General features: G+C 40.0%; 1 protein-coding gene across 1 annotated transcript in view; it reads right to left on the reverse strand.

Moving 5' to 3' along the window:
• Positions 1–12,058, reverse strand: part of stxbp5l (syntaxin binding protein 5L) — a gene marked incomplete at both ends in the record, with an annotated part of 138,423 nt that extends 126,365 nt beyond the window's left edge. Inside the window, one exon of the mRNA XM_079231421.1 lies at positions 11,891–12,058. Within this exon, the coding sequence (XP_079087547.1) occupies positions 11,891–12,058 (168 nt within the window). The remainder of the gene's footprint in view (positions 1–11,890) is intronic.
• Positions 12,059–14,035: the final 1,977 nt, after the last annotated feature.

The following is a 14,035-nucleotide window of genomic DNA, read 5'->3' on the forward strand; positions in this document are numbered from 1 at the left end:
CACCCTATAAGTGCTGTGTGCTAATGATACACAATCTTTATGTGCAGAGTTCACATCCAGCCCAAAATATTGTAAAGCCTCCAAAATAAAGGAGTGTTCAACAGTGTTGAAAAACAAGATTAAATTCCACTCAATTAAATTTATTTTGTATATCACAAAATTACAAACCACAAATTTGCCTCAGAGGGCTATACAATCCGTACAAATGATCAATGATCAACCACTAAATAATTCTGATTAATTTAAAATGTTTAAAACCATTCATAAAACCCAACTCCGTTAACATTTTTTTCTCAACATAATTTTAGTCTTGTAGCATAGTGCAGTAAGTCATTTTTAGTCAGAATTACGCAAGTTTAGAGGTTTCCAATTAGCAAGATATAGAAGACCTTGGGTTGGTTTAGAATGAGAGATATTACGCCTGGCCTCATAGAAATAGTCAACTCATTATGTTTAGCACAATCTAGCAATAATATAACCCATTTTAAATCCTCCCAAAAGGTTAGGTGGGTATGGCAGATTCACGGCCTAAATTTATGGCGTCCATCTCACTTTTTGATCCTTGAGCCATGATCACATATCTTTATTGAAGAATCCTAATTTAATCTCAATACAAGCATATATTTATTTTTGTAAAAGCAATGTTCAGCAATCCAGAATATTTCTGTTTTCTATTTTAAAACTACAATATAATTGAAAACAAACTTGGACAAATGGACAAGATTGAACTGACGTTAAAATATTGAGCTTGAGTTTATAGACCCGTACGTGTCACAAAAGATTAGTCTCGATGACTAGCGTACGACCCACATGTGACCGGTAATCAAATGGGAATGTTTCAGCATTGCCTTGACAATACTGTATGTAAATCCACAAGGGCAATTCAACCCTGAATCACAAAGAGTATAGAAAACTGTCCTGTTGGTTGAAGCACTCTGCACTTCTGTCCATACACCGCAGTAAGTGGTGTTGGAGCAGGTGAACTAATCCACACCATGTTGTATGTAACGGCTTTCAATAAGCAATTCAATGTTCTACTTGGAATATATTTTTCTGTGCTTCAATGTTGTTGTTTTTTCTATAAGTTCACAAGTAGCCCAACAAACATGGGAATTACAGCCTCTCATTCAAGTTTAATTAGATAGAAATGCAAAAACAGTATTTATTATTGCATAAAAAATTTGACACATGATATAAATGGCACTCTTAACTGGGGACCCACTAAAAAGCATGGAGCTAAGTTTGTATCCTCCTCTATAAACATATAACTTCAGGTTAAACACACCTTTTATAAGCGTCATCTGTTTTGTAAGATACTGTTATCCATGAACTGCATGTATAATATTATATTACAATACATGTATTAAGCTGCCTTTGTTTGTGATTAATGTTGCCAGTGTGCATACAAATTGTGTCTCTACATCACCCAGATGTTATAGCACCTGTCCCCTCAGGCTACACACCAGGATGAGAGACATGGTGCAGAGTATTCCCGTCACACACACTCCAATTTATAGAGACGTTACAAAGTCAGAGCGCCCATCAAACAAATAGAGATACACGAGGCTTCCCTCACCAGTGTCTGAAGGGAGATATTTTGAGGTTGCTTTATAAATTCCTTTGATCTATGGAGCGGCCCAAAAAAACAGAAGAGGCAAACCAGAACGTGGGTAAGAGCGAAGACGTTTGGGGGAGGAGTGGAAGGGGAGATCAGGGGTTTCTGAATGTGTGAAACGAGTTGAAACACACAGTAGTTACACAACACAGCAGGATAATGTTCATTTATTATCAGATACGATCTTGCCTGTATTTTATAACCAATTTTCTATAATGTTTTTAGATAGTCAACCTCAGGGTGAAGGGCAATTTTCTCATTTTTTAGCAAATTTATATTAATATTTGCAATGTCCAAACCTGTAAGAGTAAAAATGAAAACAATAAATAAATGTGTCTTCTAAAGCCTCCTTACAACAACTGTCTTTTGAAGATGTTTTATCATGGAATCGGCGAACATAACATATAGTTACTGGAATTAAGTTGAAACAGCTCCCATACCCAATTTAGATATCAAGTTGCTGCTTTTAATCAGATTTAAGCATTTTGACATTTATTTAAAACCAAATCACTAAAACAGCTACTGGGAGATCTGCATGGTGACATGGGCTAAACAGTAGATTAATATGTATTTAAACCTGCATTAAGAGATTGTTGGTATGTTTTGACTAACATATTATTACTTGAATAAGTTGATTATACACATTAGGAAATAATTACCCGTTATACATCTGACAGACGAGGAGCAACATTAGCATGGCGTTGTGTTTCTGGTGATCTCCGATATCGTTTCTCCTTTTAGCTCTGTTTTGGTCTCCTCTATCCCCTGAGGGAAATATGTTGCTCTCTGCTATGTTCAAAAGCTAGTCACAAACCTTTTCTGTTTGATGCTTGGCAGGTAGTGTTCAGTGGGTTTTGTCAGAGATTTAAAAAAATTGCTGCTGAATTGCTGCTGAAATCAACGCTGACGAAAGCTGTGAATGGAAATGGGATGAGTGGAACAACAGTGTCAGGTGATAATTATCGCTTGGTTCATTATATGAATAAAATCATTAGTCATCTGACATGAAAATATTAATTATAGCAGTTTTAAAGCTTTTTCTCAGGCACAGGAAGTAAAAAAAATACCTGTTTGCCCATTAAATAGCTTGAAGAGCACCGAGAACTAACATGGCAGAATGTGCAAATAGAGGACTTCCATTCATCACTGAGGCTGATGCAGGTCTTATAAGCACTTCCTCCTTGCGCTTGCTGCACACACAGAACAGCACATGAATGTGAACAGGGTGAGAATGCAGTGTGATGGCTCTGAAGTATGAAAACCAATGAATGAGCCTCCCTCCCTGCTGACTGTAGTGGGCTTATTTGTATGACAGTTGCAGACTACACAGTGTGTAGCCAGGGGGAGAGACACTTATATGTATGTGTATATGTATGTGCAGCTTTTGTGCATTTATATTGCATTAAAATACTGTATCATTGTTTTTTTCTTCTTTTTAGCAGGATGATTACAATTACATAACCACACATATTACGCAAGGGCAAAGCACTTTTCTCTGTTTGGAGGGTGTGGAAGAGGTGATTGTTGTGGTTGTACGCTGGGGCTGCATGTCGTGCTTTCATGCAGACATGAGGTCAGAAACCAGCCATGTGCGGATGTACTGTACGTGTGGTCTCTTAGCCACAACAGCAGACGTATCAGTGAATCAGACATGGCATACGCATCATGCCTTAGGCTTCATAGACAAAATGGTCACGTGTTCCTGCCCACGACATTGTAATGTAACATGTCACTGCCCCCTCATGAGCACCGTGAACAAGCTATAATTCTTGCAAGGCAGATTTTTTAAATAGGTGCCTGTTTTTCTTTTTTTACGCAAGTACATTTTTAAATGTTTTAGATTGTAATTTGTAACCGGCTGTGAGCTAATGTGGTTAGCTTGAGTGATTAGCTTGCACGCTAGTTTTACCAGATGGATCCGTCCCTGAGTCTCTTTCTAACACTAATGCATGCCCTGTTGTCAGGAAGCTTCTCTGAACTTTTCACCAGAAAATTTCGAAAAGGACAAACAAGTCATGTTTCTATTATAGAACAACAACAAAAAACAACAACAAAACCCCTAAACTAAGGCTTCTGCATACACCTTGTAGATACTTCTAGAGAGACATCAAGTAGATGAGGTTTGTCAAGTGCTTGAGAGCAGCACTTAAGAGCAGAGAATCCACTAACCACTCAGAGAGGCAGGGGAGAAACTCTATGTTGGGTTAAAGCTTTGCAGCGCTGCAGTTCCAACTGTTTTCCATAATACAGTTTTAAATACGTAGTCTTGGTCATGCACTTAAACATTGTTTGTTTTTGCTCATATACAGACAATATACAGACTGTCAGACATATAAACAGTCAAATGCAATAAGTGTGTGAAATGTTGTGCTTCACTGAAATAGATTTTTCTCTGCAAGTAGCCACATGATGGACAGGTTAAAGGATGCAGGAACAACATGGCGGGTTTTACTTAGAGATTATTTGCAGAACATCTCTGTAATTTTACACATTTATTGCATTTTAGGATTTGTCATAACATCTGTGTTGTGGGTCACAACAAAGATTGTGTACTGGCGAATCATAAAACAGTGGATTTTAGATGACTGACTTCAACAACCTCCTTTCTCCTCAGAACATTGATGCAGCCACTGAAACACATGAATGAATAAAACACTTTTTTTGTAAGAAATAATAATAATAATTTTTTTCTCACAAGGAGCCACGTATCACACAAAAGAGGAATTATGGCAGCGATTGATTATTCGTGCAAAAGGAAAACAGACTTAATGGGAGTTAGGTGATATCCAATTGAGTGGAATGAAGGGCTGTTTGAAAAGCTCACTCCATTATATTTGCACAGCATGAGGTGAGGCAGGCAGTCTGCTGTCACCTCGACAGAATGGACAAAACCAAAGAGCTATGTCTCTTTCTTAGGCACACAATGTCACAGACAGAAAATTGACCGTGTTTCTGTGTCATGTTTCTGCGGTTTTGTTATGTTTTTACAGCACCATCACAGCATACAGATTCTGTCTCAGCTGCCTCTACTGCTGCTCTTTTGAACGCGTCGATAACTATGATTTAACTTTAATAACGTTCCTTACTTATGCCACACAGACAAAAGTTTGCAAAATAGAAAAGCATAAAATACACACACACACACACACACACACACACACACACACACACACACACACACACACACACATAGACACACAAATAGACACCCACTGTACTTCTTGGAAACCCCTTTTTTCTGTGTCACTTTATACAGTTTACTGAACATCTTTCCACTCTGTTTCCTTTTTCAGCATCTTTTCTTGTCAGCCTGACATCAACTCCTCCTTAATTGATCCCACACTGTGGATTCTGACAGGGAGTTGACACATGGTAATGTGAGACTAGCTGGAAGTCAACCCACTGAGTCATCACACCAATGATAACTTGTGGGGTCGCTTTTGAGGGAGTGAGGTGATGTAATCTTTACAAGTCCTATCATACAGTCAGGAAAGTGATGGAGGGATGGCACACCCCTAACCTCTGGGCTTAAACCATGAGATTGACAACATTATTTATTCTTCAGCGAAATGTTTACACTGGACCAACTGAACAATTCCGCTAAAATCATTCTGCAAATGGTTTAACATACTGCAGATGATTTCAGCATTTATTCACAACCATTGTTTGCTACTGAGGAGCAAATGTGTGAATTATCAGCACAGTGAATAACAAGTCTCCAGGATCAATACACTGAATACATACTGTATATAAGAAGTGCTGGAAGTGTTAGTGGAAATAACTCATCATGTAGGTAGCAAATGAGTTCCTCCTACAACCAAATACATTTACTTTACTACAAAATAGATTATTATAACAAGACAAACTATCTAACAAGCTAACATTGAATGGAATGAGAATCAGATTCAGAAACAGAGTCAGAATCAGAGTCAGAATCCGAATCAGGGTCAGAATCAGATTCAGAGACAGAATCAGAATCAGAGTCAGAATCAGAGTCAGAATCAGAGACAGAATCAGAATCAGAGTCAGAATCAGAGTCAGAATCAGAGTCAGAATCAGAGACAGAATCAGAATCAGAGTCAGAATCAGAGTCAGAATCAGAGTCAGAATCAGAGACAGAGTCAGAATCAGAGTCAGAATCAGAGTCAGAATCAGAGACAGAATCAGAATCAGAATTTGGCTTTTGTTTGTTTGAAAATGAACGCAGTGCAATAGTATCAAACATAATGAAAATAGAAATATGAAAACGTACAATACAATAGGATAAACAAACAGTTCTGGTTCTAAGTGGCAAACAGCCAAAATGCCAACCTTGAGACATAAAATCGTAGTCTACAAACCAATGGATGACGTGACTATAGCAACTTCATAAGTCTATGGGTAGTACTTTGGCACAGTGGTGCTTTTAGCTGATTTACATTGCTATCATAGCTCAAATCCTTGTAAAAAGTTGATCTGGACTCTTAGAGACAAAAGAATATAAATTAACATGCATTTTTCAGGCCATTAGTCTTATTAAAATGTCCATTTGTGTTCCTGAAGGGCTGCAAAATGTGGAACAAAGCATTTCAATTCTTCTGTAAAATGAGTTGTTCTGAATCATTCTGATTATCTTAATATCCTATTGTTTTTCTTCTTTTTTTCTTCAATACAATCTAATTTGAAGTGTGAGTGTTCTAGTGTTATGGGTAATCAAGAATCCCCCTTTGAAATGAACCATTTAAAAGGAGATTAGAAAGGGGGGGGGGGGGGAGTGGGGAGTGTCTCAGTAGTGCACCCTTTCTAGCAAGCTACAACAGATCTAAATATACTGTATATATATAATATACCCAAACTGAGTTCAGACATACGATGCAGCTGCAGAGACTTGAGACCACTAATAAAACAACATCTTTAATGTTTTTCTGACAAGTGACCCTGGTCATGGAAATAATGATTATTCTCTCAAAGAAGCAAAGGTGAAAGTCGTGTGATGTGATTGTTATAGCAACGCAAAATCTATTCGGGATGTTTGAACGTACAAAGTGTTTGATTTCGACACTGAGGAGCATTTTTCTCCTGAAATACTGTAACACTCATGCGCTATGTTCTGTTGCCTTTGACTTTGCATTTAGAAAATGGTTTATCTGCAGAAAGTGTTGGTACAGAGCTTTCGTAGCTTCAGTACTTTTGCAAGGTTAGAGTGGCCATGTAACAGTTTTGTGTCTGTAACAATGCTAAAAAGATCCAGTCATACAGTAAATTGTTAAAGGATCCTAGCATAGTTTGTACTATTTCTGCATCAATATAAGTCACAAATCAAAGATGCATTAAGTATGTGCTTCTCTGTCAGCCTAAGGCAACATTTACAAATCATATTTTTTCACATCCGCTTACATTCCTCTGTGACGAAGAGTATATTCCGAAAATTCTCTTAAGGGATTAGAACCATGGTTTTCACTGCTGCAACTAGAACTTATTGAATATGGAAACCAGCACTTTTCATTGATTCAAATTCTATAGTTGCTACGCCACTTTAGAGAGGTGATGGGGTAAAAAAAAAAGTAAGGCTCATGCAATATGAATGAAGTAAAATGAGGTTAAGAATTCTATGAAAGACGCTGGAAATGATTAGCGTAAAGCAGTCAAGTGGTTTTCCAACTGTGAAAAGCTTCTTTCTTCAAGTTCTTTTTTTGTAATTCAGTGCAATAGCCTTATTACTTTTGCGAAGCTTATATTTGAAATATGTTGTTGACACTGTGTCATAGAGGTGATTTTGTTATTGGACAATTTATAGGGCACACTACTTTATTTTATTTTTATGTTGTCCACTCAGCGGCAGCAAGAACAACCTGTGAGCACAACATTGACTTCAGTGTTTATATAGTATGCTTCTCAGCAAAACGTTGCCTTAAACATTTGGCAGGTACAGGGACACTTAACCATTCATTTAGAGTTGTGTTTATGTACACCTGATTAATGTAATCCCAGTATTCACTACAGGTGAGCGCTGTTTTGGTCTTAGCTTCATTGGGGAAATGTGTGGCTCTTAAGCTGCTAAATGCTTCATAGTGTTCACCAGGTAGTTTGTACATCTGTTTGACAGTTGGTGTTGAGCAGGTAGTGTACAATGTTTTTTTGTTTTTTTTGTTGCTGAAAACAGCTGCCTGAATGAAATAAATCAGTAAAGTTGTGGCTTGAATGACAAAACTATGACCCTTTAAAAATAAATGCTAAAATGAATTGCAGACTAGGTTGATACTCATAAGTGACACCTTTCACAGGCAAGTTGCTGACGAAAAAATATATAAATTATAACAGCTTTAAGCATATCAGTATTTATTTTGAAATCCTCAAAAAAGAGCTGAAAATCAAATGTTAGAATTTTGCATTGCAAACTTGCTGTATTATTGTTTATTGTTTTTTTAATTTAATTTTATAGGCAGTATAATTGTATGCTCTCTTGAATGCGTCCCTAATTTTCACATTGTATAACCTGTCTTTGCCACAGGAGGACCTTGCAGTGAAAAGATTGAACAGAAAAACCTGAATGAAAATGACTTTGAACTCGGAGGCTGAGTAAAAACAAAGAAAGAACTGCGGCTCAGAGGCTGGGTTGTCCACAAATGGAAAATTGGCAGATTGATTGTAGGCACTTCCAGTCCAAGTGTCCTTGACACTGAGACCCAAAATTGCTCCCAAAGACTGTGGTACCAGGCTGTGAATGCACATTCATTTAGTGCCTGATTGCCAGATGACAACCTTGCATGGCAGCCTCTGCCATCGGTGGTGTATGAATGTGTGTGAATGTTGACATGTATTGCAGACTGGTAGGAAGAAAAGAAATATGCTATTAAGATGCAACTCCATTCACCAATTACCATTAAGGATTAGCGTTAATTAGCCACAAGACAGAACGGATCCAAGATTTAAGCTGTTTATGCCAAATCCTGATCCTGTCATCAGCATGTGGCACTAGAGATTAGGATTGTGCAATGCTTTCCAGTGGTTGGTCACTCAGTAGGACAACCCACAATAGCCTTCACTGAATTAGACCACCTCAGTACAAGGCTTGACCAGTTTTCCGAGACAACTTTGTGCATGCAACTTTTGTTCTGAGCCTTTATTTGCACATTTGTGGCCTTCCTGTCTGGACAGTGGACCTCCCTCACTGTCAGAGTATTTTCACCTCCATACCTGCTGCACACTGTAGGTTTTATTTTTTGTCTCCAGACAACATGTTCAAGCACATATTGTGTCTGCAGGTTTTCCATACAGAAATTGCAGTCACACAAGCTCAACATAGTTCACAATCTTGTGGTAACTCTGCAGTTTTGCTAGACTATTTCTGAGTTAGAGCATTTTCCTGTTTTTGGGCTCCGCTTGTTTGGGGAGCTGTACTGTAGTTTTAGCCAGAGGGAAAGTGCTGTTTGTATTCTAGTTAACCTATTCATGTTTTACTTTTTTGGGACATGAATGTTGGAAGAGTTTTGTGTTGGAACCACTTCTGTTTTGTTGGGTTTAAAATAACTCAACACATGAATTGGCATGGGAATTGACAAGTTGGTTGTCAATGAAACCTAACCGAAAAGGGCTGTCTTTATTCCATAAGCCTGAAAGCTGTCAAGGTGTTTTGAGAAATGCAAACCAGGAAATACATAGAATCTGTTTGGCCTCAACCATCATTTCTTCTGTCCTCCTCTTTAGCTCCATTACATCATAATGCCAAATCAACACTTGCATTATAATACTTTTTCTTTGTTTTCACGCAAATTGATATTAATCTAGACAGAAATAATAGGGTTGGTGAGAAAGCTATAGTGTTTGGTCACAAAGGTAACAGACACAGACACAGAAACAACCGACTCTTCTTCTCTTTTTAGTCTGTTTCTACCACTTTCTCTCTAACACAAAATGAATTCATTTAGCTGTAGACTGAAATGTACCAATACTTTCAGCCACCTGGGTGCCTCCCGTTTCCCTCCTTTACTCCTTCAGTAACCTTGTTTCAGCACCTCTGCTACTGTGTGCTACACTACAGCACTATTCACTACAAGCACATCAAAATGCTGTAGAATCCAAACAAAATGAGTTGTTGCATCTTCCCACACGGCACAGTGAGGACAGGAGTCATGACTAACTTTGAGAAGTAAGCCAATATGCCAAAGCCTCCCACACACACTGCAAAGCTCACAGATTTATACCCCTGTTATAAAAGGAAAGATCCAATCTAGAAATAGTTGGGGCAATACTTGGAAATGGAAAATGGAGGTGATTGCATTGAATTGGTCTCTTCTGTGTTCATATGAAATACAAATAAAAATGCTTTTCCTGTTATTATTCATTGTTGACTACTGACCAGATTTGGGCCTATCCAACAATTCAACATTGCCATATATTTCCTTTGAACATGACTGGGAAGTGAACTAACCAGTTTACATATTTCATTCCTTAATGAAAGAGGGAAAAGTCACAGGAGACATTAGATGGTTCTTAAGATATGTGTGCATGTCTACATCCCCCATTATGCTCTGCATAACATCAGAAAGTAGATGGTGAGAGAGACCATACGGCTGACTTCTTTCCACACATTGATCAAAATACTGATTTTATTCAATGTTTACTTTAAGATAGTGTCATAGTTTGTATCTTTAAAGCTAAGGTGAGCGTTATTATCAAGCACAAGGTTGTCACAGAGATTATGGCTCTAAAAATATGTTTTTAGCAAAGGATAATAGATAATGTGATGGCAATACTTTGGCTCAATAGTTCTTTGTCCCACCTTGAACCCTATTTGCACCAGGAAAATACATTGACAAACATAACATGCAGGTGCCTTTTTCCTCCCTCTCCCTCTGTGCCTGTCTCTCACTCCCTTTCAAACACACACACACACACACACACACACACACACACACACACACACACACACACACACACACACACACCAGAAATACAGACAACCTGCACCTGCCGCACAGACTCAAATTAAAACCCTGAGAAGAAATGTCGTAATGCAGGGCATATTTGCACACTGATATGTTTAGGGTATCTGTTAACTCAGTGTCTTTAAAATACAACCATGTATTAAGGCACTCACTGAGGGAGGAGCAGCTTCCTGCATGGGACTCATGGGAATCATGCTGTCCTTTTCCAGCACTTTCTCCTCCCTGTCTGCCTGCCTGCCTGCCTGCCTGCCTGCCTGCCTGCCAAGGGTGCTCTGCAGCATTCTGTTCAGCTTGTGAATCAACCTCCCTCCTCTTCCTCCTCCTCTTCCAGAAGCTCCATGAAAAAAACTCTCCCTCCACTAGTGTCAGTCTGCCCAATAATAATATTGCCTCGTAAACAACCCAGTTTCTCCTGGGTTCTCAATGAATTATTCACAGTTGTATGTATCCAAAATCCACCCTGTTTCTTTAAGGGTGAGGAATAATCACTGCAGTCAGCTCTAAAATTCATCCAGAAAAAGGGCTGCAATGGGCGGCAGAGGCGGCTATAAATACCCACCCCCCACCACCACCACCCATCAATCCCTCGTTCTCCCTCCTTCTCGGTGAAAAGCACATCAGCTAGGACATCTACTGCAGGGTCCCTCCACTGGCTTGCAGTGCACTTTTTTTCATGCAAGGGAGGGACACCAGTTATGTCATCGCTCCTACACCATTCGATGCCTGCTTGCTGATGCAACTATTCATCGACTGCCTTTGGTTTGTTTATATCACATGTGTGCAGGCTACTGCAGCCTAAACGGCATGCTGGTGTCGGGGCGCATGTGCTCCTGCTATACAGCACATACTTGTGGCAGCTGGTGGCACCTAAAACTGCACACGTGTGTCATCTTCTGCCTGCCGTGTACACGTGTCCGCGGGGGATAAACCTTATGTAGATGAACAATAGGTAAATATTGGCCGTTAAGGGGCTCAAACAAGAAGCCACTAAAGCTAAGAAGAACCAGCTCGTCTCCCTTTCTCTCGCTCTTTCTCTGCTGTTTTGTCCAAAATTGAATGCGAGGAGCTGCCCGTGGTGCTGAACTGTCAACAAAAACAGAACAGCAGGCTACCAAATCTGGCAGCAGATGAACGCATTCCAGATCCAACTTTTACGGTCCCTCTCCACTTTATGTAAACCTACATCGGCGCCAGACGTCATTTTGTTCACAAGCATCACACACGTGAGTCAGAATTTGGGGAAACCAGAATCCAAGGTGTTGCATTGTTTTAGTCTAACACATGTGGACATCAGTCGTCAGTCGGGGGTTTGGTGTCCTAAAACAGAAAAGGCTCGTTTTCTACCCACCTTACACAGCTGAAAGTTTTCCGACACCAGCGTCTCCTGGACGTCGATTTCCTTGTGAGTTGGCGCCGATGTGGGAGTCCCGGCCGCGCTGCCGCACGATGGGGATCCGAGAGTCCCTCCCGGAGAGGAGGTGGTTAAGCCGTCCAATACCTTCCGAAACTTCTTCATTTTCTACCGTGCTTCTGTATATAAGGCGCGGGGAGAAAGGCGTTTTCTTTGTTTTCCCAGAGTTCACGGTCTCTCCTCTCTGATGCAAATTCTTAACTCGTTTGGGTCAGCTGGAGAAAGAAAACGTCGCTCCCTGCAGCAGCAGCAGCAGCAGCAGCAGCAGCAGCAGGTAGAAGGTTCTCTCTATTACGTGCAATTTAAAAAGTCATAGAGGCACCTCATCTTGTTCTCTGGCTGTTGTCCACAAAAAAAAAAAAAGGAATTCGCCTGAGCCACTCTGATCTGAGATCACTGCTAAACGTTGCAGATGCAGGTCGCCTATCTCATATCTGAGTATGCACCGACGGAGCAGAAACTACTCAACTTCATCTTCCCTCTGCATCCTAAAGTAACGTCCACTCCCGGGGCTTGGAGAGAAATCCCGCAGCTCAACATAACCACGGAGCCGAGTAGCGACGTTTAGACGGATCAGACAGAAGAGGACAGATCAAATGAACTTCGAGCAGGTCGAGCCGCTCCACGCCACCTCCTCCTCCTCCTCCCCACCCCCCACCCACCCCTCCTCCAAAAAGCACTTTTACAGCGTTGTGGTTGCCAGTAACAGGAAGAGAAGGACGGGAAACAGACCGAAGAACGCAGAGGCAATGCAGTTAAACGCAGATGGACTCCACAGTCAGGCCGAAAAAACGAGACAACTCAACCATTGGGCAGAAGAAGAAGAAGAAGAAGAAGAAGAAGAAGAAGAAGAAGAAGAAGAAGAAGAAGAAGAAGAAGAAGAAGAAGAGACAAAAAGAAGATTCAGTGCGATGACGGTGTGAACTGGAGGTTCATCTATCGGGTTATTTTCTTCTATCCATCCAGTTGTGTTTCAGCGACGCTTCTCTGCAGTTCAGAGACAGGAGACGGGAGCTGTCCGCGGTGCTGAAAAACCATGACCAGCCAGCCCCGCCTCCCCGCACCTCTCTCTCTCTCTCTCTCTCTCTCTCTCTCTCTCTCTCTCTCTCTCTCTCTCTCTCTTTCCAAAAAGCTTCAAATCATAGATACAATATGAGTACAGTACACTAATGGAAAAGTTCCCCTACAATAAAAGATAATTGAACATTCATCCTCCCATATACCTTTATGGAACAATGTATCAACAACAAAAAACACAGTTATGAGTCGTCTGAGATGTTGCATCCTGTTGTGGTTGTTATGGATTGTTGCAATGTTGTGGTTTTTGTTAACTGCCTCCATTTGCAGCTGTTAATTTCATGCCAGTTTCCTCAGTACTCTCCATCAACAGGATCTGTAGAGTGAGATAATGTCCATGCATTGATATCAATATCAGCAAAATATCTGAGCTATTCCTTTAATCAAAAAACAATAAGATGATCCCACATCATAGTGTTTATAACTACTCTTTATGGATTTTCCATTTACAAAGCTTTGCACCTTCTAAAAGCTAATGCCACACTTGCATGTGAAAAGACATCTTATATTTTTTAGCATTTTACTCCAATTACAATGTCATATTTTTTGTTATGCTGTATGTTTCTCGTTTTATTTATATGTAAAAAACATACAAACATCAATAATATAAACTGCTCGTTTTACTTTAATTTACTTTAATCCTGTTAGTTAGGGGCTATTTAGGTTAGTTTAGGGCGATGCCATAGATTGCCACAGATTGTATTCTCCAGCTACTTACTAACTACTTACCCTTATACACTGAGAGCAGAGTTGTTTCACAACCCTCATGTCTATACCAAGGCTACTGAGATGGAGCAGGTGGACAGTTTTAAGTTCCTGGGATCAATATCACAAACAACCTGACATGGACATCACAAATCTCTATGCTGGTGAAAAAAGCCCATAAATGGCTGTATTTCTTAAGGAAACTTAAAAGGAGTAATACAGCATCTTGACTGGAAATATTACCAACTGGTATGGGAAGTGCTCGGCCCAGGACAGGAGGGGTCTAGAGCGGCTGACTAA

This window comes from Taurulus bubalis (genome assembly GCF_910589615.1).
Source record: "Taurulus bubalis genome assembly, chromosome: 15".
Classification (NCBI taxonomy): Eukaryota; Metazoa; Chordata; class Actinopteri; order Perciformes; family Cottidae; genus Taurulus; species Taurulus bubalis.